The sequence below is a fragment of the Myodes glareolus genome, chromosome X (genome assembly GCF_982192425.1).
Source record: "Myodes glareolus chromosome X, mMyoGla1.1, whole genome shotgun sequence".
Taxonomy (NCBI): Eukaryota; Metazoa; Chordata; class Mammalia; order Rodentia; family Cricetidae; genus Myodes; species Myodes glareolus.
Genome location: NC_142053.1, coordinates 137,525,164 through 137,547,335, shown reverse-complemented (window position 1 = coordinate 137,547,335; position 22,172 = coordinate 137,525,164). Strand labels below are relative to the sequence as shown.

The 22,172-nt window shown below is 34.8% G+C and overlaps 1 protein-coding gene across 14 annotated transcripts in view; it reads left to right on the top strand.

Moving 5' to 3' along the window:
• The window catches only part of Cask (calcium/calmodulin dependent serine protein kinase), a 350,284-nt gene that overhangs the window by 77,206 nt on the left and 250,906 nt on the right, over positions 1–22,172 (top strand). For 8 of the 14 annotated variants that reach the window (XM_048461595.3, XM_085684363.2, XM_048461593.3 and 5 more), the window contains exon 2: positions 730–842. In XM_048461595.3, coding sequence (XP_048317552.1) covers positions 730–842 — 113 coding nt within the window. Of the gene's footprint in view, positions 1–729; positions 861–22,172 lie in introns of all 14 variants that reach the window. The other 6 variants (XM_048461585.3, XM_048461594.3, XM_048461591.3 and 3 more) reach the window with 1 other exon arrangement.

Here is a 22,172-nt window from a genome sequence, read left to right as displayed (position 1 = left end):
TCTCTCTGATCTTGCCGTCTTTGCTCACATTCTCTTTCCTTCTGCTTCTCCTTTGGATCTAGGGAGTTAAGTCCAGTGTTCCGATGTGGGTCTCTGTCTCTATCTCCATCCATCGCTAGATGTGGCCGGATTCTCTGAATGTGGCTGGCCAGAGTCTTTCTGAAAAGCCATTGACAATGGCACTGGGACTTGTTTCCTCTGCATATACTGGATTTTGCGGATCCAGTCCGTCTGGACACTCACCTTCCTGGACCTGGAGGGAGGCGGGAGGAACTTGAACTTCCCACTGGGCAGGAAACCCTGACTGCTCTTAGGGATGGAGAGGGAGGAGGAGAGGGAGTGAGGGGAGGGGGAGGGTGGTGGGAGGAGGGGCGGAAATGGAAACTTTTATAATTTAATAAAATTACAAAAAAAAGATGTTGGTAATTATATGTAATTACTACAGTTATTGTTTGCCTTGAATATAAGGATACTATTTAGATTTTTAAAAATTATCTTGAATTGAAAACCTAATTATTTGGCTTCCTTTTTTGTTTTAACTAGTGAATTAGATAATAATGTTTGAAATTACATTAGTTAAGTTTTATTGTGAAGCTCTATATGAAGATTAAAATATGGTAGGTCACTGGTTATATAGTTTGACTGTGGTAAATAAGAAAACACAGTAAGTTGTTGATCAAAAAGTGGAACTTAAAGTCAGTGAAGTTAAATTGACTTTCTGTTTTCTAGGGGTCCCTTCAGTGTTGTACGACGATGTATCAACAGAGAAACTGGGCAACAATTTGCTGTAAAAATTGTTGATGTAGCCAAGTTCACATCAAGTCCCGGGTTAAGTACAGAAGGTAAGAGATGGATTTCAAGTAAGTTATTTGATGTCTGGCTTTATTCCATCTCCAAAATCCATTTATCAACCTATCCTCATCTGGGGGTGGGGAAGCAGGGGGTGTGATATAGCGGGGAAGTGGGTGGAGACAGTCTGAACTCCAGTTGAAACAGTTGGGAAGAAATCTAAAAGATAGTTTTGGAATACGGAAGGGTTACAGTCATCTGGGATCTTTATGGGCTTTTTTTTTAACTAGAAAACGAAATATGGACATAAATTTATTAGGGTCTAATTTGAATTCTTTTGTGTGAGATGTAGTATAGAAAGGGAAGTAATTGCATGGATGATAACTGAAGATTTAGAAGCAGCCAAGGTCCTTCTAAATGTAATTTGCTGCTTTTAGGATTATTATCTATTATAACTAGAAGATCAATGTTTGATTCACATTTGGCTTAATCACAGTATGTGTGAAAGTTGAAAGGTCAACAGTATTAGAATTTGTAGAACTTAGAATTATGTTTTAAGATATTACATATATGTGCATTTGAAGTTACTTACTTTTTAAATAGGTGCCATGATTCACACTAAAGGTAACAAAACTGATTATTGTATTGACTTTTCTAATTAGCCTATCTACAACTTTAGATTTTCACAGCCTAGTAAATGATGTATCCTTCTTTAGTCTTTTTAATATTTAGTTGTTTTAATATTAAGGCAGTGCAATTTAGAACTTAGGTTAGAGAATTCAAGGTGAAGTATCCCATTTGTGTTTTACCTAATTGTTTTCTTTTGGAAAGTAGAATCAGTAGAATCTCACACACTGTGAGTGCCAACTTAATACATCCTATAGATTTTTAGTCAGGTTGATTACTTTTAAATATTTTGTGACTCTTTAAATTATTATTATCAATATAATGTTTTAGAAGATTTTTAAAAAGGCTAGAGACATGGCTCAGTGATTAAGAGTACTAACTGCTGTTCCAGAGGACTTGGGCTTGATTCCCAGCACCCACATGAGGTCTCACAAACCATCTGTAACTCCAGTCCCAGGGGATCCAATGCCCTTTTTGGCCCCTGTTAATATCAGCCATACACTTGGTACACAGACATGCAAGCAGGCAAAACCCCCATACAAATAAAATAAAAATAAACAAATCTTTTAACAAACTGTTACGTTAAGTCACTACTAAGAAAGAATCCTGTAATGATTTGTTTACAGGTCAAAGGGTATGCATACATTTATTAAATAAACATGAACACTCTTTTGGGGGGAAACTTGCAGTAAAATTTAAATGTTTTCATAGTTCATAATTTCATTATCAGAATTAGTCATTAACTTTTTTAATATAGGTTATTTTATCTGCTTAACAGTATTAACATTTGCCTTTCAATGAACTTAACAGTTAATTTTTTTTCTTTGAACTATTTTGTTTTGTGTTTGGTTGTGTTGTTTGCTTTGTACTACTGGGGATCAAACCCAGGGCTTCAGGCAAGCTAAGCAAGTACTGTTTCTCTTAACTTAATTCGTTTTGAGTTTAATGTTCCTATGCCTCAGTAGTCTATTGATGGAAACTTTCCTGAGCACTGAAATAATTTTGTCTGAACATGATTATTAAACAAATAGGTGTTTTAAAGCTTTAAAAATGTTCTGATATTGTCTATAAATTCAGTAAGGTTCTAATTTAAAATTATGAATGTTAAATAATTTTTTTAATTATCTATATTAAGTTACAGTAACATAGGTGAGATCCTCTTTTATAATATTATAAATGATTAAATACTCGTAACTTATTCTTAGCCCCAAATTTTTAATATCAAACATTTTGTTTGTCTTATCAGTATACCTAATTCAATGTCTTTCCAGTCTAAAGACATTTTTAAAGGAGACAACCACTTGCTCATTTGTTTATGGTAGATTATTGCCAGATTTCTTTAGCCAGGTCTCTGCTACTCTGGAGCCGGATTATGAGAGTGAATCTCTATTACCACTTAGTTAGAGCAGGGCATGGTAATTTATACCTTTAATCCTAGAATTTAGGAGGCAGAGACAGGTGATTTCAAGGACATCCTGATCTCCATAAAGAATTCCAGGCCAGCCAAGACTATATACTGAAACCCTAATATAATATAATGACTAGGTTGTATGGAAAGGGTTTGCTTGGAATTTTTAATTTTTTATTTCCCAGAGTTACAAAACTACTTTATAATCCCAGTAGAAATGTATGAAAGAGCCATTTTCTCTACATTGTTGCCAGAAAAAGGTATCATTATTTTTAATTCTAAGTTTTCTAGTAAGTATTTAGTAATATGTCATTTTGGCTTTGATTTCCATAATGAATAATTAGGAAACATTAAACATACTACTGTACACCTCGTAAGACCTGTATTCTCTCTTAACCTGCAATAGAATTACTTTCTAATCTCAAAAAAAAATCCAAAAACAAACACCACACTGTAAAAAAGGAAGGCAGGTAATACGTATAGTTTCTTTATATCCCTGGTTTGAAGTTCTGTCTCTACTTAATATGAAATTATCGGTAAAGTTGTAACTTACACCTTCATTGCTTTGGTGATTAAAAAAAAAAAAGTCAAGCTCTGTCCTGAAAGCAAGACCAAGCAATTCAATTGATCCTTTATGTCTCTTTGAACCAATTGGAATTTTGTTCTATTTTTATATCAGTAATATCCACCTACAGACTTTAAATAATACCCATTTGAATTCTTCCTATTATGATGACTTTATCTGGTTTTGGTCAGAATTTAGTGGTATTCTAGTGAAACTATACTATTAACGTATTCATGGTATTACTATTTAGTTTTTCCTGTCTTTTTCAGCACAGTGACTTACAGTAAGTTAACCAAAAAGAGAATCAAGTTTCATGTCTAGTACTGTCTCACTTCTTTTTAATGGAATTCCCATACTATTGCTCTTATTCACACTGACTTACTTTATTCTGACTTAGCCACATTTTATAAGATGTATAATAGATGTAGTAAATAGTAAATTGGTGTATAAAATTTTTGAATAGTGATCCCTTCATGACCTTTCTGCCTAACTTCTTTTTAATCCCTTTTATAGTTACTATAAGCAACAATGTCTGATTCTTTCTTTTCTGTTACATTTATAAATTGTTAGGGTTCAAAAATAGCCTGTTCCATGCCAAAGCATATAAGAATGCTGTATTAAGAAGAAACAGTCTTTGAAGTGGAGTGTAGCACAGTAAAGCAGAATCAATAAGTGCAAGTAAGACTATCTAGAAATATCTTTGATTTTCAGATTTCATAAGCAACAAATCATTTACAACTCCATCCTATCACTTATTCTTGCCTTACTCATAGTTTTCCTCCATTTGGCTTGAGGTTTATTTGACCCTTGTCATTGTCCATTTTTTTTTCCTGCTACCATATCTGTTTTCAAAATATATTATGAACTAAATGTGGTTGAGCAGGCCTATAATCCAAAAATTAGGTGGAGTCTGGAAGATGAGGAGTTGAAGGTCATCCTTAGCTACTTAGTAGGTCTGAAGTAAACCTGTGCTCCATGAAACCTTGTCTCAAGAAAGAACTGATAACAAATATGAGTACATTTGTCTCCCGTGGCCCACCTGGGAGTTTTGTTTATCATATGATTTTATTAGAAAAATACAAAGTAAATTCTATATAAATAACATACAAATTTAGTTTTGAAATAAAATATTTATTAATTGAGGATCATTATATGATTCTATAAATTTTAAATTTGTATTGCCATACTGAAAAGTCCATATTATAATTTGAATGTTTATTCTTTATTTTTTGCCATCAATATTCTAATGTTTTATTCAATGAGGTTTTTCATATTGCACAAATTCGAGTGGTCCGTTGAAAATAAAACAGATTGTTATGTATATGTCCATTTTTCTGTAAGTTTTTACTCCTAAAAACCGAGACATATCACTCCTAAATGGTTTAGAATTTCTTCCTTTATATGTATAAAAATATAAAATTGTTTAATGAAAGCTAAGTGAATTTATATTAGGATATTTCTGTTATGAGACCAGTGAGATAGCTAAGCAGGTGAAGACACTTGCCTCTAAGCATGACAACTTGAGTTTGATCCTAGGAACCAACATGGTAAGAATGAATCGACTCCTGAAACTTTTGTTCTGATCTCCACATACACACAAACACACAGAACAGATTTTAAGATTTTTTTTTTACATGTAAGTCTGTGTGAATATATGTATGGGTTTCTGTGGAAGCCCGAAGGTGTCAGACCTACTGGGGCTGGAATTACAGAGACCACTCCCTAATTATAACCCCAGCAGCACAGACACTGAGAGAAACAATTAATAAACGGGACCTCCTGAAACTGAAAAGCTTCTGTAAAACAAAGGACACAGTCAACAAGACAAAATGACAGCCTACAGAATAGGAAAAGAACTTCACCAACCCCACATCAGACAGAGGTCTGATCTCCAAAATACACAAAGAACTCAAGAAATTGGTCATCAAAAGAACAAATAATCCAATAAAAATGGAGTACAGACCTAAACAGAGAACTCTCAACAGAGGAATCTAAAATGGCTGAAAGACACTTAAGGAAATGTTCAACATCCTTAGTCATCAGAGAAATGCAAATCAAAAGACCGCTGAGATTCCATCTTACACTTGTAAGAATGGCCAGGATCAAAAACACTGATGACAACTTATGCTGGAGAGGTTGTGGGGAAAAGGGAACACTTCTGCATTGCTGGTGGGAATGCAAGCTGGTACAGCCCCTTTGGATGTCAGTGTTGCAATTTCTCAGAAAATTAGGTAACAACCTTCCTCAAGACCCAGCAATACCACTTTTGGGTATATATCCAAAGGATGCTCAATTGTGCCACAAGGACATGTGCTCAACTATGTTCATAGCAGCATTGTTTGTCATAGTCAGAACCTGGAAACAACCTAAGTGCCCCTCGACCGAAGAATGGATAAGGAAAATGTGGTACATTTACACAATGGAGTACTACACAGCAGAAAAAAATAACAACATCTTGAAATTTACAGGCAAATGGATGGAGCTAGAAAACATCATATTGAGTGAGGTAACCCAGAAAAACAATTATCATATGTACTCACTCATAAGTGATTTTTAAACAATCAATATACAAATCACAATCCCAGAGAACCTAGACAACAATGAGAACGCTAAGAGAGATATGTGGATCTAATCTACATGGGAAGTAGAAAAAGACAAGATCTCCTGGGACTATGGGATAGTGTTGAAGTGGAGGGGAGCAGAGAAAAATGTATTTCTCATTAAAGTCAATTTTAACAAAGAAAATAATTCTATTGCAGGTTAAGAAAGAATACAGGTCTTACGAAGTGTACAGTATTATGTTTAATGTTCCCTAATTATTCATTATGGAAATCAAAACCAAAATGACATATTACTTAATACTTATGGAAAACTTAGAATTAAAAATAATGATACCTTTTTCTGGCAACAATGTAGAGAAAATGGCTCTTTCATATATTTCTACTGGGATTATAAAGTAGTGTTGTAACTCTGGGAAATAAAAAGTTAAAAATTCCAAGCAAATCCTTTCCATACAACCCTGTCATTATATTAAAAGAAAATATACATCCCAGAGAAATAATTTATGCTCATGGCAGGATCATAATCAAGGTTTTATTATGGTTCTGTTTGTACTAGGTAAAATTTGGAAAGTACTGAAATACTTTACAAGGGGTTAATAGTTAATTAAAATGTGGTATATCTGTGTTGGGGAATACTGCTCCATAAAAAAAAAAGAAAAATAGTAATGCATTGAACAGTTTAATGGATCCCAAGGAATTGTTTTTCATTTAAAAAACTGCCTGTATGAAGGCTCCCTCTGGTCTTGTCTTCTTTGCTCACGTTCTCTTTCCTTCTGCTTCTCGTTTGGACCTAGGGAGTTAAGTCCAGTGTTCCGATGTGGGTCTCTGTCTCTATCTCCATCCATCGCCAGATGAAGGATCTATGGTGATAAGCAAAATATTCATCAGTATGGTTATGGGCCAAGGCCGGTTCAGGCACCCTCTCCTCTGTCCAGAGAACAATCTGGGGATCTCTCCTTGGACCTGGGATCCCATATATAGTCAAGTCTCCTGTAAACCCTAAAATGACTCCCTTAGTTGAAATATATTCTTCCCTGATCCCATATTCATCCTTCCTCCCTCCCCCCCATCCCGGTCCACCGAGCTTTCCCCATTCCTCCCCTACTCCCTTCTCTCTAATTCTCTCCCCTTCTAACAACCCTCCCACCCCACCATGCACCCGAGGTTACCTGGGACTCTTGTCTATTTCCTATCTCTTGGCGGATAGCTAAATAATCTTCATCAGGTTCACTTTCTTATTTAGCTTCTCTAGGATCACGAATAATAGGCTCAAAGACCTTTAATTATGGTTAGAATCCACTTATTACTGAATACATACCGTATTCCTCTTTTTGGGTCTGGCTTACCTCACTCAGTAAAGCGTTTTCTATATCCATCCATTTGCATGCAAAATTCAAGATGTCATTGTTTTTTACCGCTGAGTAAAACTCTAATGTGTATATGTTCCACACCTTTTTTAACCATTCTTCTATTGAGGGGCACCTAGGTTGTTTCCAGGTTCTGGCTATTACAAATAGTGCTGCTATGAACATAGTTGAACAAATGCTTTTGTAGTATGTTAGGGAATCTCTTGGGTATGGATGGCGATACAGACAGAGACCCACATTGGAGCACCGGACTGAGCCCCCCAAGGTCCAAATGAGGAGCAGAAGGAGGAAGAAAATGAAAAAGGAAATAAGAACTGCGAGGGATGTGATCACCCACTGATACAAGGGGACTGATCTAATGAGAGTTCACCAAAGCCAGTTGGACTGGGACTGAACGAGGACGCTCCAACCAGATTCTCTGAATGTGGCCGGATTCTCTGAATGTGGCTGGCCAGGAGTCTTTCTGAAAAGCCATTGACAATGGCACTGGGACTTGTTTCCTCTGCATATACTGGATTTTGCGGATCCAGTCCGTCTGGACACTCACCTTCTTGGACCTGGAGGGAGGTGGGAGGAACTTGAACTACCCACAGGCAGGAAACCCTGACTGCTCTTTGGGATGGAAAGGGAGGAGGAGAGGGAGTGTGGGGAGTGGGAGGGTGTTGGGAGGAGGGGCGGAAATGGAAACTTTTATAATTTAATAAAATTACTTTCTCAAAAAAAATAAAAAAAATAAAAAACTGCTTGTAAATAGCATTGTAATAGCGTTGTACTCTATAGACTCCTTTTTACAAGTTTCAAACTGATAAAAATTTTGAACTTTAGGACAGAGTACTAATTGTCTGGTCTGTGGCACTGCAATATTAGGATAAAAACCATGAAATGTGATCAGTATGATTTTAAAGGAATGGATTTGGACTCCTTGTGTAGTATCTTCTTTGTGGAACACAACTGATTTCTGTTGGTGACTAGAATTTACACATAATGATAAAATTGAATAATTCTCCATATAAAGCATTAATGCACGTAAACCTGTGAAAGCAAAACGGGGTCTACTGTTTGTATTAGTGTCAATCTCCTGCATTTGATATTGTACTATGATTGTGTAAGCTGTTACCAAGGGAAGGAAGGACTAGGCTAATGACATGCAACGCCTCTTTGTATTATTTTTGCACATTTCTGTTAATGTATATTTATTCGAGAATAAAGGATGTTCTTTAAAACTTTTTTGTGGTTTGTACAGTCTTCTACAAGAGTAATAATTATCTGCCAAATATTCAAGAATTTAGGAAAACTCATTTTAACTAAAGGTTTGTGTTCTAATAATAAGGTTTGGGTTCAAATTGGTACATACAGGCAAATCATGATTGATATAACTGAGAACATCATCAAACATTGTTACTTGGTTTCCCTAGGACACATGAATATTCAATAATTCTAATTTATATAATGTACTTACTTGTTTTGTGGGATAAGTCCTGGTTTACCTCATTAATCTCTATTCCCTCCTTCAGCATGCAGAAATCATGTGAAAACCTTTTCTATACAGTAATATTCCTTAGTGTTAGTCTTTCTTCTACTTGGCATGTATAGAATTAACCCAGCAAATATGTATCAAGATATTAACCTTTATACTTTAATTTTATCATGTCACATACTAGAGAGTGCAGTTCCTCATCAGTTTCATCATGCATTCTGAAGTCCTGGTCACAGATTTAAGGAATCAAATTGTAATTTGTGAATTAGTATTTGAAATGAAAACACCAATTCTTTCAAATGTTATTGAATTATACTGTATGTGCCTCATTCTATGCGTGTGAAGAAGAAATTCATGTTGTTGTGGAGTTATTACATAATCATCCTTAGCATTGATATTATTAAACATGGATTCCTGAGAATCATGAGATAATTAGCTGTGACTAATATTTTAATCACTTTATTTTTGATAGTAATCCTATGAAGAAAAGAGAAAGGATTTTGTATTAAATTAAATATTTGAGCAAAACTGGTTAAAGACCAGCTTCCAGTTAGTTGTATAATTTTCTCCAGAATGTCTGTTTTCACTATTTCTTATCATAGTTCCCATTTAATTACTGCATGGGTCACACTGACTGGTAGAATCTAAAAGAGGGTTTTCCTATTAATTTTTCCCATACTATTGAAGCATATATTAAAAGGAATTCACATATTTTTGTATTTGATGCATTCTAGGTAATAGCATTAGTGCTTTTTAGCAAATTACATTGATGGTACATCTTTGGAGAGGTAGAGAAAGAGAGAGAGAGAGAGAGAGAGAGAGAGAGAGAGAGAGAGAGAGAGATTGTGTTTATGTGTTTCTGTTTGCCTGCCTACCTGTCTATATTGAACCCTGTTTAGCTAAAAAGTCAACTTTGAAAGAAATGCATCCATTTCTTAATGATTACTTGTGGTGCTGTGGCAATTATTTCTGGATAACTACATTTTAAATAGGATGCACATTTTCCAATTTTGAAGTTTCTGAGTGTCTTACTAGCATATCCTGCAACTAGTTCTGTCAGAAATTGCTAATGTGTCTCTGAAGTGGAACAATTTACAATGACTGTTCTTGAGATCAGCCATGGGGAAAAGAAAGCTCTGATTTCTTACGTGTTTTTTTACCCTTTAAGAATGTGGCCATAGTTTAGTTCAAGTATATGGCTGTTTGTTCTCTAAAATGATTCGGACTCACTAGGTATAATTCTTGATGTGAACATTTAATTTGTTGACTATAATTCCTGATATCAATATTATAAATGTCTCTTAATCTGGATTTTTTTATTTTATATACTAGATGTGTTGATAACGAGGCTGTCATGTTTACATGTTTATATACTAGTGCTCTCAAAGCCTTTTGGTTTTTATATTAAATTTCATCTTAATGTCACATTAAGGATATATAACAGTATGAAAAACTGTAAAATGAGCACCTCTGTTCAATATTTATTCAGAACTAAAATAGTATTGTAGATTATCTCACCTCCACCATATGTAGATTTTTTAACATTTTCCTGTTTCCCTTTTTATCCAAATAGCTACCTGTTCTCTCAAATCTTCATTTCATTATCCTTTATATTATGTGATTTGGAGAATTTCTCTAGAAGTCATAAAGATAGGCAATGATGGCTAGTGGATGCATAAACCCTACTAGGTGAAGTCAGGAAAGATTCTGTAAAATAAGTATGAGAATTTTGCAGTGTAGTTGATTATATTTAAGTCTAAAGTAGCTGAGGGGTAATTCTTATATGTTTGAGTTGGTGTTGTTATGGCTAAATGGATAGACATTTGAAATAACCTAAGAAATCATCTTTTGTTATTAAAGTGGTTGTTCTACAGAGTTTTACATTATGTAATTGAATGTGTATTTACAATAAAACAAATTATAACTTAGTAAGGAGAGCAGCTATTCAAAAGGGTTATTGCACAAAAGAGAAAGGGACTATGGAAATATCTTATGGATGAGAGTTTTTATTAGTCCCACCCAGAATCTTATTATGGTCCACTGAAATATGTACAGACATCTTCAGGATGCCAAACTAAGGGAGTGGGCCCTGTTTTAAAGCAGGGAAGTCTGTGTTCAAGGAAGATCTTCTCAAAGATCAGGCAAACAGAAGTTTTTAATATTGTTTTTGTTGAGTAAGAGTTGAGCTCATCAATTATAAGGTAAAGAATGGTAGTTTAGAGTGTCTGTTTGGCCTTATCATAGTTAAGTGAAGGAGCACCATGAATCTTATCTGAGTCATAAAGGAAAGGTCTCTTCATTGTAACCTGTTTTCCAAAACATAAAAGTTGGTAAATTTATTAACTATTGCTATTTTTCAAGGATTAAGAGGTTTAAATAAAATTTAATAAATGTTCAACTGTAAAGACTTTGAAAGATTATTAATATTCACTACATTATTTTTATATTCCTAATTTATCAATAATATTTTATTAGTCCTGCTTTTCTTCAGCAAGGACTAGACTTTATTGTCAGCATTTTTTTATGTATACAGTCCTGCCTCATTATTCATAGGCTCCAGATCACTAGATTCATCCAAACACAGATTAGAAATATTTTGGGGAAAAAATGAATCAGTACCAAACAATTACAGACTTTTATCTTGTCATGAATCTCTAAACAGTATAATTTAAAAATGACTTGGAGTTTGAAAATCACCTGGAGATGCTTTAAAATACTGCATACCATTTAACATTGTTCTACTCTCAGAGTTTGATGTCCATTCAAAAAACATAAGCAGTCTGTCCTCTTGAAATTCGAAACATTTGGGGACAGTATCGAAGCTACAAATTTTAAGTGGTAACATGTATTACTTGTCAATAAATAAAGAATTCAGTTTGATGGTGACAAAAGAATTTAGAGAATTGATGCTTGAATTCTCACTCTGTAGCAGGCATTCTTCAGACTGGGGGTTACAAGTATTTCTAAGTGTTCATGGAGGCTTCCACACAGCATCAGACATAGGTACTTGCAAAGGAACACATTTTTGAATTAATCTTCTCTTATTATTTTTATAAAGTTGATATGCTTAAGAAAATACTTATTTACAATTTTTCTCTCATATTACCTTCCATAATATTTTATGTCTCACATTACATCAAGTCTTCTCTCCCAACTAAAATATTGTAGTGTGTTGCAATATCTGTAAAGAGCATCTAGAGTGCCAGAAAAAGGGACATGTTGAAAATTGGCATCAAGGTTGAAGAAAGGAATTAGTTAGTTTTATTCTCTGTTTACTTTCAGTAAAATTCATGGAACACAATCAACTTCCTAGCTGGTGAATCACTAAAACTAATTATTTATTAAGTCATTATGGAATTCACGGTATATAAACCAGAAAGAGATTTCTCTTACAAAGCACCAGCCATTTCCAGCTACTTATTTAAAAAAAAACAATAATAGAGTTGAATTAATAGAGCAGAAACAACATATAGAATAGAAGAAATATTTGCCAACTATATATCTGGGAAAGGATTAATACCCAATTACATATGCGACCTAAAATACATACCCTCAATAAACCTAATTTTAAAACTGGGCAAAAGGCCACATAGAGGCCATACCTGGTTCAGCAGATAAAGGTTCTTGCCTGATGACCTGAGTTTGATACTGTGAACACATATGGTGGAAGGGAAGAATGCACTTTTGCCAGTTGCATGCATGCATTGTGGCAAATGCATACTCACACACTTATGTGCAGGCATGTATGGGCACATTGTTCAGTTATAAAGAAGAATCAGATCTTGTCATCGGTAGCAAACTGGTTGGGATTGAGGAAATTTTGTTTAATAAAATAAGTTATCCAGAGAAACACAAATACTGCATATCTTCTCTTTAAAACAAAGAAGTCAAACTGAAAACAATAGTGTGACTGGAGTTAGGGAAGGATGAGCTACAGGTTTGGGGAAGTGAAAAGCAGGGAGATAAAAGGAGGCTGTATTTGATTAGTTTGTGTTATTGCCTGTGTTGAAATACCATACTAGGCCTCATTAATAAGCAGAATTAATACAGGTTAATAAATAATAAAATACTAAAATGTCTTATTCAGATGTAATTTATGCATAATAAAATAAGTTCGTTAGCCTGTATATTTTAGTGCTTTTCACTGGTGCAACTCTTATTTCTAGAACCTTTCATCAAACCCCCAAAGAAACTTTTTGCCTTTTATAGACCCATGATCCCTCACCCACCACCCTCCACCACCTGGCAACCTTGAATATACTTTGTCTCTAATGGATTTATACATTTTGGACATTAATGGAGTCATACCTTAATAGGAGACCTTTTTTAATAGGAGACCTTTTTAAATAGTAGACCTTTTTTAATAGGAGACCTTTATGGCTGCTTTATTTCACTTAATATGTTTCAAAAATGCATTTTACACAATACAGATTGGATCAGTAATCTGGTTGCTTTTTTGTCCATTGTATGGATATACCACATTTTATGTATTAATTCATTAATTGAAGGTTAGTATTTGACCACTTTATTAGCTGTCATGTGTAATGCTGCTGTTAACATTAATATTCTCTTGGTCTTCATTCATGGTTTTTGTACTTTATGCGTTCATCTATTCAGCAATATTTCTTTGTAACTCTCAAACTAATAATACTTGTGGCACTTTTGTGGTCACCCACAGACCTGCAAAGCAGTGAAATTTTTGAGTTGCTCAACACTTGGCGTTCCTAGTTGAGGTTAAACACTGCAGCTCTTTTCTTCTTGTTTTGACTCTCATTCTGTAGGTGAGTGTCCTTTTCAAGGTCTATTTAGTTCCACACTTCACATTTTTGCACTTTTTGTTGTTGACTTTGCTGCTTTAAAGTGACCATTAAGTATAGTGCCAAAGTGTTGCCTAGCATTCTTTAAATGTAAGAATGCTATTATGTGCTTTTACAAAGAAAATGCTTTTTGTCAGATATGAGTCACAAAGCCATGATTTCAGTTAGCAAATCAGCAATATATATGACAGAAATGTATCTTTACATAAACATATACAGGATATGAATTGATCAGTTCACCAAAAATATGTGACCAGAATTTCACAGGAACCTAGCACTCTATTTCTTCTGAAGAACAATGGTTCAGTATTTATCCCATGCATGGACCGACTTAGAAAACATAAGTACTATGAATAATGAATGAAAACTCAGTTGTGTATTTCTGTGGATATATATGTTGAAGTTCTTTTGAGTATATATTTGTGTGTGTGTGTGTGTGTGTGTGTGTGTGTGTAAGAGTAGCATTGTTGTAGTATGGGGATGTAACTCATAGATATTTTAACTAGCATCTGTAAGATTCTAGGTTCCATTCCCCCTACAACCAAAGTAGAAATAAAAGGGTACCATTGCTAGGCTGTATGATAGCATCTCGTTTTAGTGAACAAGTTTCCACAACCTTTATACATATAAAGATGACAATAGGATTCAAATTTAAGTTGATCATTGTCGTATTCTACTAGATACAAGGAAATTGTTTCATTGTTGGGCAGGTATGGGAATTGCCGTGACTTAGACACCCATAACACATATAGTGATTATCTTTTGTGACACTTAAATATGCATAGCTTTTGAGTTCCCCTAAAGAGAAATGCCCAATTTCAAGGAACATTTACAATTTTTCTGAAGTGGATTCTTTGCTTTGTTCTTTGTATCAACTTTTTCCTACCTGTCTCACTTCCATAATGCCCAGTTCCCTCATGGCCTGTTTATAGCATTGCATCTAGAGTGTTTAAGCCTTCTGTATGAACTTGTTAAGCCTAGAAAAGGGTTAAGATGGGCTTTTTTTCAATTGACAATTTTACACAAACTCAACCCTTCTAGTAGCATGAAAAATTGATTATATAATGAAAACATTTAAATAACAAGTGTCAAAAAGATTGTATCCATACTCAAATGAATAAGCATGTTCTGCTTTTTAAAGAGCTGTCATGTACTGGCCATTTGCTATTTGAAACTCCAAGCATGTTGGCAGGTGCTGTTTCTATGTGTTGCTGTATTTTATTTTCTGAAAAAAATACATTTTACAGTTGTGGATTAGAGAGGTTTAAGAACTTTCTACTGATACATGGGAAGTGATAGAGCCAGATGAATATAAGTTGGTCTGTATTTTGGACTCCAAGCATATATTTTAACTACATTTTAGACTGCCAGATTAATTTACTCTTACTATCTAGACTTGTACATAGTAGATACTTGGTGAATACTTACTCAGTGAATAAAGAAATATCATAAATTTTCGTAATATATTGCGTATTCTAGGGATACTACAGTAAAGCATTGGTGTGGTATTAATAGTGCATGAAGATTTTTCTTTGTTGGTGACCTGTTAAAGTTTAAATGGTTATGTTATCTTTTCATGGTCAGTCCTCCAAAGATCAGTTATAAAAATACATAGTTCTAATACTGTTTATCTCCTTTAACCTGGCCAACTCTCTATCCAAACCATGTTGTTGTGCAAACTTATTCTGTAGCTGTCATAAAATCATTATGGTAGCTGATGACTCTTCTCATACAATAAGAAGTCCAGTCTAGGTGTCCTCAAAGTAAACCCTGCCAAGATCCCAGAGAAAGATAAGAATGGGCAAAAACTTACAATATTTCTGGGTTAAAAAAGAAGTTTACTCACATGATCAGTAAATGGTACCCAACTTAGTCATCAGAAAAACCGAGGTTAAATCACAAATTGATAGCACTACATTATTAACGGAATGGTTAACAGTGAAAACAATAATCCCAGTGTCAGTGAGGATGCAAACTGATCAGAACTCTTCTAATGAAAGCATAAATTTATAAACTGGAAGTATCTACCAAAGGTAACATACATACCTAATGACTTTGTGATTAGTATTTCCATTCCTTAGGTGTGCACCCAATAGAAATACTTTAACATGAATGTGTACAAATGTGGTTTTAGTTTAATTCCTTGTGATAGTCTAAATTAGAAGTGCCCCATTTTCCAAAAAGAATAACACAGTAAATTATACTGTATTCATATAGTGAAGCTGTAAAAAAGATAATAGATGTATTTTTGTTACACAAAAAACATAGATGACTCCTACAAGAATAATATTTAAAAGAAGCCAGGCATCCACACCCAGGTGCTGGACTGAGCTCTGGAAATCTTGTTGAAGAGAGGGAGAAAGGATTGTACAAGTCAGGGGTAGTCAAGGTCATCACAAGGGAACCCACAGAAATAACTAACCTCATAGGAGCTCAATGACATCTAGGGAGCCTGCATGGGACTAACCTAGTATGTCCCTCTACACATGTGTAACAGTTATGTAGCTTGGTCTATTTGTGGGACTCCTAGCAGTGGGAACAGGGCCTGTCCTTAATGCTTGAACTGGCTTTTGGGAACCTAATCCTCCCTCATACTGGGTTGCCCTTCCCAGCCTTAATACAAAGGGAGGAGCTTAGTCCTATCTCAATTTGATATGCTGTGCTTTGTTGACATCCATGGGAAGCCTGTCCCTTTCTGAATGGAAACAGAGGAGGAGTGAATGTGGGGGAATGGAACAGGAGGAGAGAAGAGAGGTGAAACTGTGGTTGGGATGTAAAATAAATGAAAAATAATAATAAAAGAAAAAAAGAAGAAGCCAGGCATAAATAATTGCTCACACTGAGCTGGGGAGATGGCTTAACAGGTAAAAGTGACAGCAGCACAAGCGTGATGACCTGAGTCAAATCACCTGAACTCATAAAAAAGCAGCTGTATCAAGCTTCTGTAATCCTAATATACTGTATGTAGGATGGGAGGCTGAGGCAGGGTAGGTGCCTGGAAGTTCAGATGCCAGCTAGCCTGGAGTATACAGCACAGTAGCAGAAACAAGGAAGACCCTGTTTCAACAAGGTGTAAGGGCCCTCAAAAGTTCTCTGACTTCCACATACATGCTGTTGCATGTCCTGCCCTCAACATACACATACATACATACATACATACAAAATAAAAGACTACCTACTATATGACACCATTTATTTAAAATACAAAAGTACTATAAGTAATCTTATATTTGAGTCCAAATTAGTAGTTACATCTGGATAAAGATGGTGGCTCTTGGGGGACAGAAGGGCTACTTAAGCTTCTGGTTGTACTCTTGCTTCTTGATTGTTATTTTTAAAGAGTTCATTGAACATTCAGCAAGCCACACACATAATTTAAAAACAATGAATAGGTATGTGTGATGGTTTGAAAGAAAATGTCCCCCAAAGGGAGCAACACTTTTTTTATGGCTTTGATGGAGTAGGTATGGCCTTGTTGGAGAAAGTGTATCATTGTGGGGGTGGGCTTTGAGGTCTCCTATGCTTAAGCTACTCCCAGTGACACAGTTCACTTCCTGTTGCCTGTGGATCAAGATGCATGACTCTCAGTTCCCTCTCCAGTAGTATTTCTGCATGCACACTGCCATGTCCCATCATGATGACAATGGACTAAACCTCTGAAACTGTAAGCAAGCCCCAACTAAATGTTTTCCTTCATAAGAGTTGCCATGGTCATGGTGTCTCTTCACAGCATTAGAAAGACAGTTGCACTGTCCCAAGGACAAGATGCTGGAATAGTTTCAATAAGTTATTTTATCTATTCATGTAGTAAAGATGAGCTAGTTAGATATTTACATTTTAAGTAAGTGAATTTTGTTTGTTCTCAAAAGCTTTATTTCAATTTTATGCTAGGGGTAAGCTTATTAGGTAACTATTCTGTAGAATACTAATGACTTGAGTGTGTACAAATAGGTATACAGCATAGATAACTGTAGGTCTGGTAGTCCAGGTAGAAGATTGTCATCTCAATAGTAAATATTACAAAAAAATTACTCAGGACATTTGTAAATCTGATAATTCTGATTTGTAATCCTCATTGGATGCATAGAAAATGAGGACAAGTCATCTGGCTCAAAATGTTTTAAAAACTATCTAAAATGATGTAGTGCATTTCTGAAATGTTTAGGAAAGAATTTTTCTAGTCTGTTTGAATTAACCTTGTATTTTCTATGCTTTAACTTTTATCTTGGCTTGCCTAAATTTCTTCCCCATCAGTGTAGTAAATTGTATCTATTCTGTGTTATACTCCAGAAATAACTGCCAGCAGATTTAACACTACTATTTGAGGAATGATTGCCAAATTACTCATTATTGAGTGTAAAGTAGTAAGCAGTGTTGGCTTTCTGAGAAGCTTGGCCAGTTTGTCTCTATAATGTGTACATATTTTGAACACTTTCAATATGTGAATGAAATCATTGCAAAGGATCTTTGCTATCTCCGCTGTAATTTGTTTGCCTCTTTCAGTTCTGTTGTTTAACTAAGCTTTAGAAACTAACTTTTACTGTTTTTAAAAATATTTTTAAAGATTTCATTCATGAGTACTTGTGTTCACATCATTTTTACCCTACCTTCTCCCCCCTCTAACTCTGGTGTTCTCCCACTTCTCAAGGTTGATGACCCCCCCCCCTCTCTCTCTCTGTGTGTGTGTGTGTATGTGTGCATGCACAGTCGCACATATATTTGTACATAAATAGAGCCTCTTACTGAATTCATTTAGTTTTAATGTGATCATTTTGGCTCCTGATATTTTAAAATGTGTCTGTTATTCATGGAGATTAAGTAAATGACATTTCTATCCTGTTGAATTCTTATTAAATCCAAGGAAAGTTTAAGGTTGTTAAGTTCTAAGTGGATTATAGCTAAAAAAGGCTTTAGTTTTTCTTCTAGGTCCACCAAAGCAGGAAAAGCCTAGGAAGAGCTGAAGTCAGACATGCCAGACATTCCAAATTGTCTGTACATCATACCCTCTGCTTTCATGAGGACAATGATACTGTTCTCAAAGGGTTGGCAGTAGATTAAGAGTAAGGATGTTTGAAGTTCTTTAACTTACAGCATACCATATTATAGGTAGTGTGTAATTTCCCTATCCTCTGTTGTGACAATGTATCTTCAATTAATTTTGGAATTACCTTAATCTTAGCAACAACAATCTTATGCCTACAATTTCTCTTTGCTTATTTTAATTGTTCTATTTTATTTATTCCCAAATAAAACTGCCAGAGTATTTTTATAAGATATGAGAAATGAAAAATTGTTCTAATACTGTTAGAAAATACCCAAGAATATTTAAATAAAAAATTCAAACATGCTCATGGATATTACTGTTTGCTTTCAAATTCTCTGTCAACAGAGTGGCTAATAAAATTAACTTTCTACTTTACAAGACTGACATATTAAAGACATATTTAGAAACTAACTTTTACTGTTTTTAAAAATATTTTTAAAGATTTCATCATATTATTTAGGAGAAGTGGCTTGAATCTACTACCATGTGAATTCTTGTGTTTTCCCAAATTCATAGTTGAATCCTATTCTCCAAGGATTAGGAGTTAGGGCTTTGGGAGGTGATTAAATCACAGAGACAAAATCCCCATGAAAAGGTTTAGTATCTGGTATCCTTTTAAGGAGTCCTCAAACTCATTTTCTTCATTTGACAAGTGAAGATGATATAAGAATGTGATTGTATGGAATAATTAGGATATGATATATAGTTACATAGTTATATAAGATTATTAGTAGTCTTACATTAGTAAGAAGGTATACTACACACTAAATACCAAGCACTTTACTAAGATAATGCTTTATCATTATCTCTTTAGTTTTCACAGCAACCCAGTTTGTTGTGCACAACTGAGACAGAGGAAAATGGAGTTTCAAAATGAAAACAACTAACCTAGCTGGCATTATAACAAAGCCAGAATTGGGACACAGTTTAATGTAAGATAGCACTCTAAAAATCTCTAGTCTTTAGTCATTATCATTAGAATACAAAATTAGAATATTGATGACAAAAATAAAAACAGATATCCAAATAATTATAATATGGACTTTCAGTTAGGCAATACAAATTTAAAATGTATTGAATTATATACAGATCTTAGTTAATAAGTAAAATTGCTTATGAGCATGAGATGAGTAAAAGGTTTCTACTAAATGAAAACTAAGTGAATTAGTATTAAGACATTTAGATATGGGGCCAGTGAAACAGTGAGTAAAGGCATTCATCACCAACCACAGTGATTAATACTTTAACTTATTTAGTGATAATGCTGCTATTATTTAGAAAATGACAGTAATGTATTTTAATGTAAAGACTTATTTTGAGTGAATTTTGGCAATTATTAAACTACCCATACAAAAAATGTGAGTATAGTTCAACATATGAAATCTATCAATGTAATCCCCCATAGAAACAAACTGAAAGAAAAATGCCACATGATCATCTCATTAGATGCTGAAAAAACCTTCAACAAAATCCAACACCTGCTTGTGATAAAGGTCTTGGAGATATCAGGGTTACAAGGAACATACCTAACATCAAACTAAACAGAGAGAAACTCAAAGTGATCCCACTGAAATCAGGAACAAGACAAGGTTGTCCACTTTCTCCATAACTATTCAATATAGTACTGGAAGTTCTATGATATGATAGTTTACATAAGTTACCCCAAAAATTCTAACAGAGAACTAATAAAACTCATAAACACCTTCAGTAATGTAGCAGGATACAAGATTAACAAAAAAAATCAGTAGCCCTCCTTTATACAGATGATAAACTTGCTGAGAAAGAAATCAGAGAAGCATTGCCCTTCACAGTAGCCAAAAATAAGAAAATATCTTGGAGAAAATATCTAACCAAACAAGACCTGTATGACAAGAATTTAAATCTTTGAAGAAAAAAATTGAAGAAGACAGCAGAAAATGGAAAGATCTCCCATGCTCTTGGGTAGGTAGAATTAACATAGTAAAAATGGCAAAATGTTTAGGTAAAAATTTTACCTAAAGCAATCTTCAAATTCAATGCAATGCCTATCTAAATCCCAGCAAAATTCTTCACAGACCTCAAAAGAACAAAACTCAACTTCATTTGGAAAAACAGAAAACCCAGGATAGCCAAAACAATCCTTTACAATAAAAGAACTTCTGGAGGCATCACAATCCCTGACTCGAAACTCTACTACAGAGCTACAGTACTGAAAACAGCCTGGTATTGGCATAAAAACAGACAGGAGGACCAATGGAACCGAATCGAAGTCCCAGATATCAATCCACAAACCTATGAACACCTGATTTCTGACAAAGAAGCCAAAAATATAAAATGGAAAAAAAAGCATATTCAATAAATGGTGCTGGCTTAACTGGATATCTACATGTAGAAGAATGAAAATAAATCCGTATCGTTCGCCGTGCTGCAGGCTCCAGTGGACGCAGGCCAGAGGGAATTTCTGTGGTTCCTTGTGCTTTACTGTGGCCTGCTGCTGGAAGCCTTGGGGAGAGCGGGGCAAGCTCAGAACCTGCCATGGATGAGGATTAAGCAAGATGGTTTACAGAATGTCTTGTTCAATGCATACAACAGAGGAATGCCCTGATGACATCGCAGCTACTGATAACTCCATAGAAGAAACGGAAGGAGGTTTATGAATTCATGATCCCGACTTCCTTGAACCGCCATGTTGCAGAATGAGGATTATGGTACAAGAACCAATGTTCCTGTCCCACAACATCATGCTGCACTCTGAGAAGGGAAAGAAGATTGTGGTGACGACTGTTGATTTCTAGTTGTTTTTTTTTTTTCCATAGACTTGCTGCGCAACCTTTCAGACCTAGTGAGTTCTGTTTACCTTGGAGCCAGATCAGAAATGCAGACTGAACATTTGACTGTTTTATTCTTTGGGACACAGAACTCAGATTGCCAGTGAGGTATTCAGTTTGCTGTTGAAATGTTGAGAAAACCTGAGAACTGAGACTTCAATTTTCCCCTCAGGAAAAAAAAAGAAAAAGATTCGTTACAAGGAGTGACTGAAGCCCCTCTTCAGATATGAGGAGGGGAGCTTAATTGTTTTTGCTGCTGCTCAGAGAATGGGACAATTGTTTTAAAACAGCATTGCATTTAGAAATTACAAAAACCTTTTCTTGTCTTTTGGTTAGAATGGATTTAAGGGAATTATGATTTGACAAATTATGTTATGGTATTGACCTACTAATGCTTTAGTTCACTATAAATATGTTAATGATTAGAAAAAGATTAGAACTTGTCTAAGAAAAATTTGACATTACCAATAAATTCTTGAATTGTCATGTTTAATAAGCAAATTTAGATTTTGATACAGCTAAAAATTGTTAAGAAACACTTTAGACCAATTCAAAGTGGGCATTCCCAACCCTGGTGATTCTCCACTCCTTTAATTAGGCAATACTGTAGCCATAGAAGTATGCATAGTACAAAGTATTATCTGCTTGATTACCATTAGCTAATTGCTGATGAACTCTCATGATAGATACTTGGCTCAGAGACATGGAGC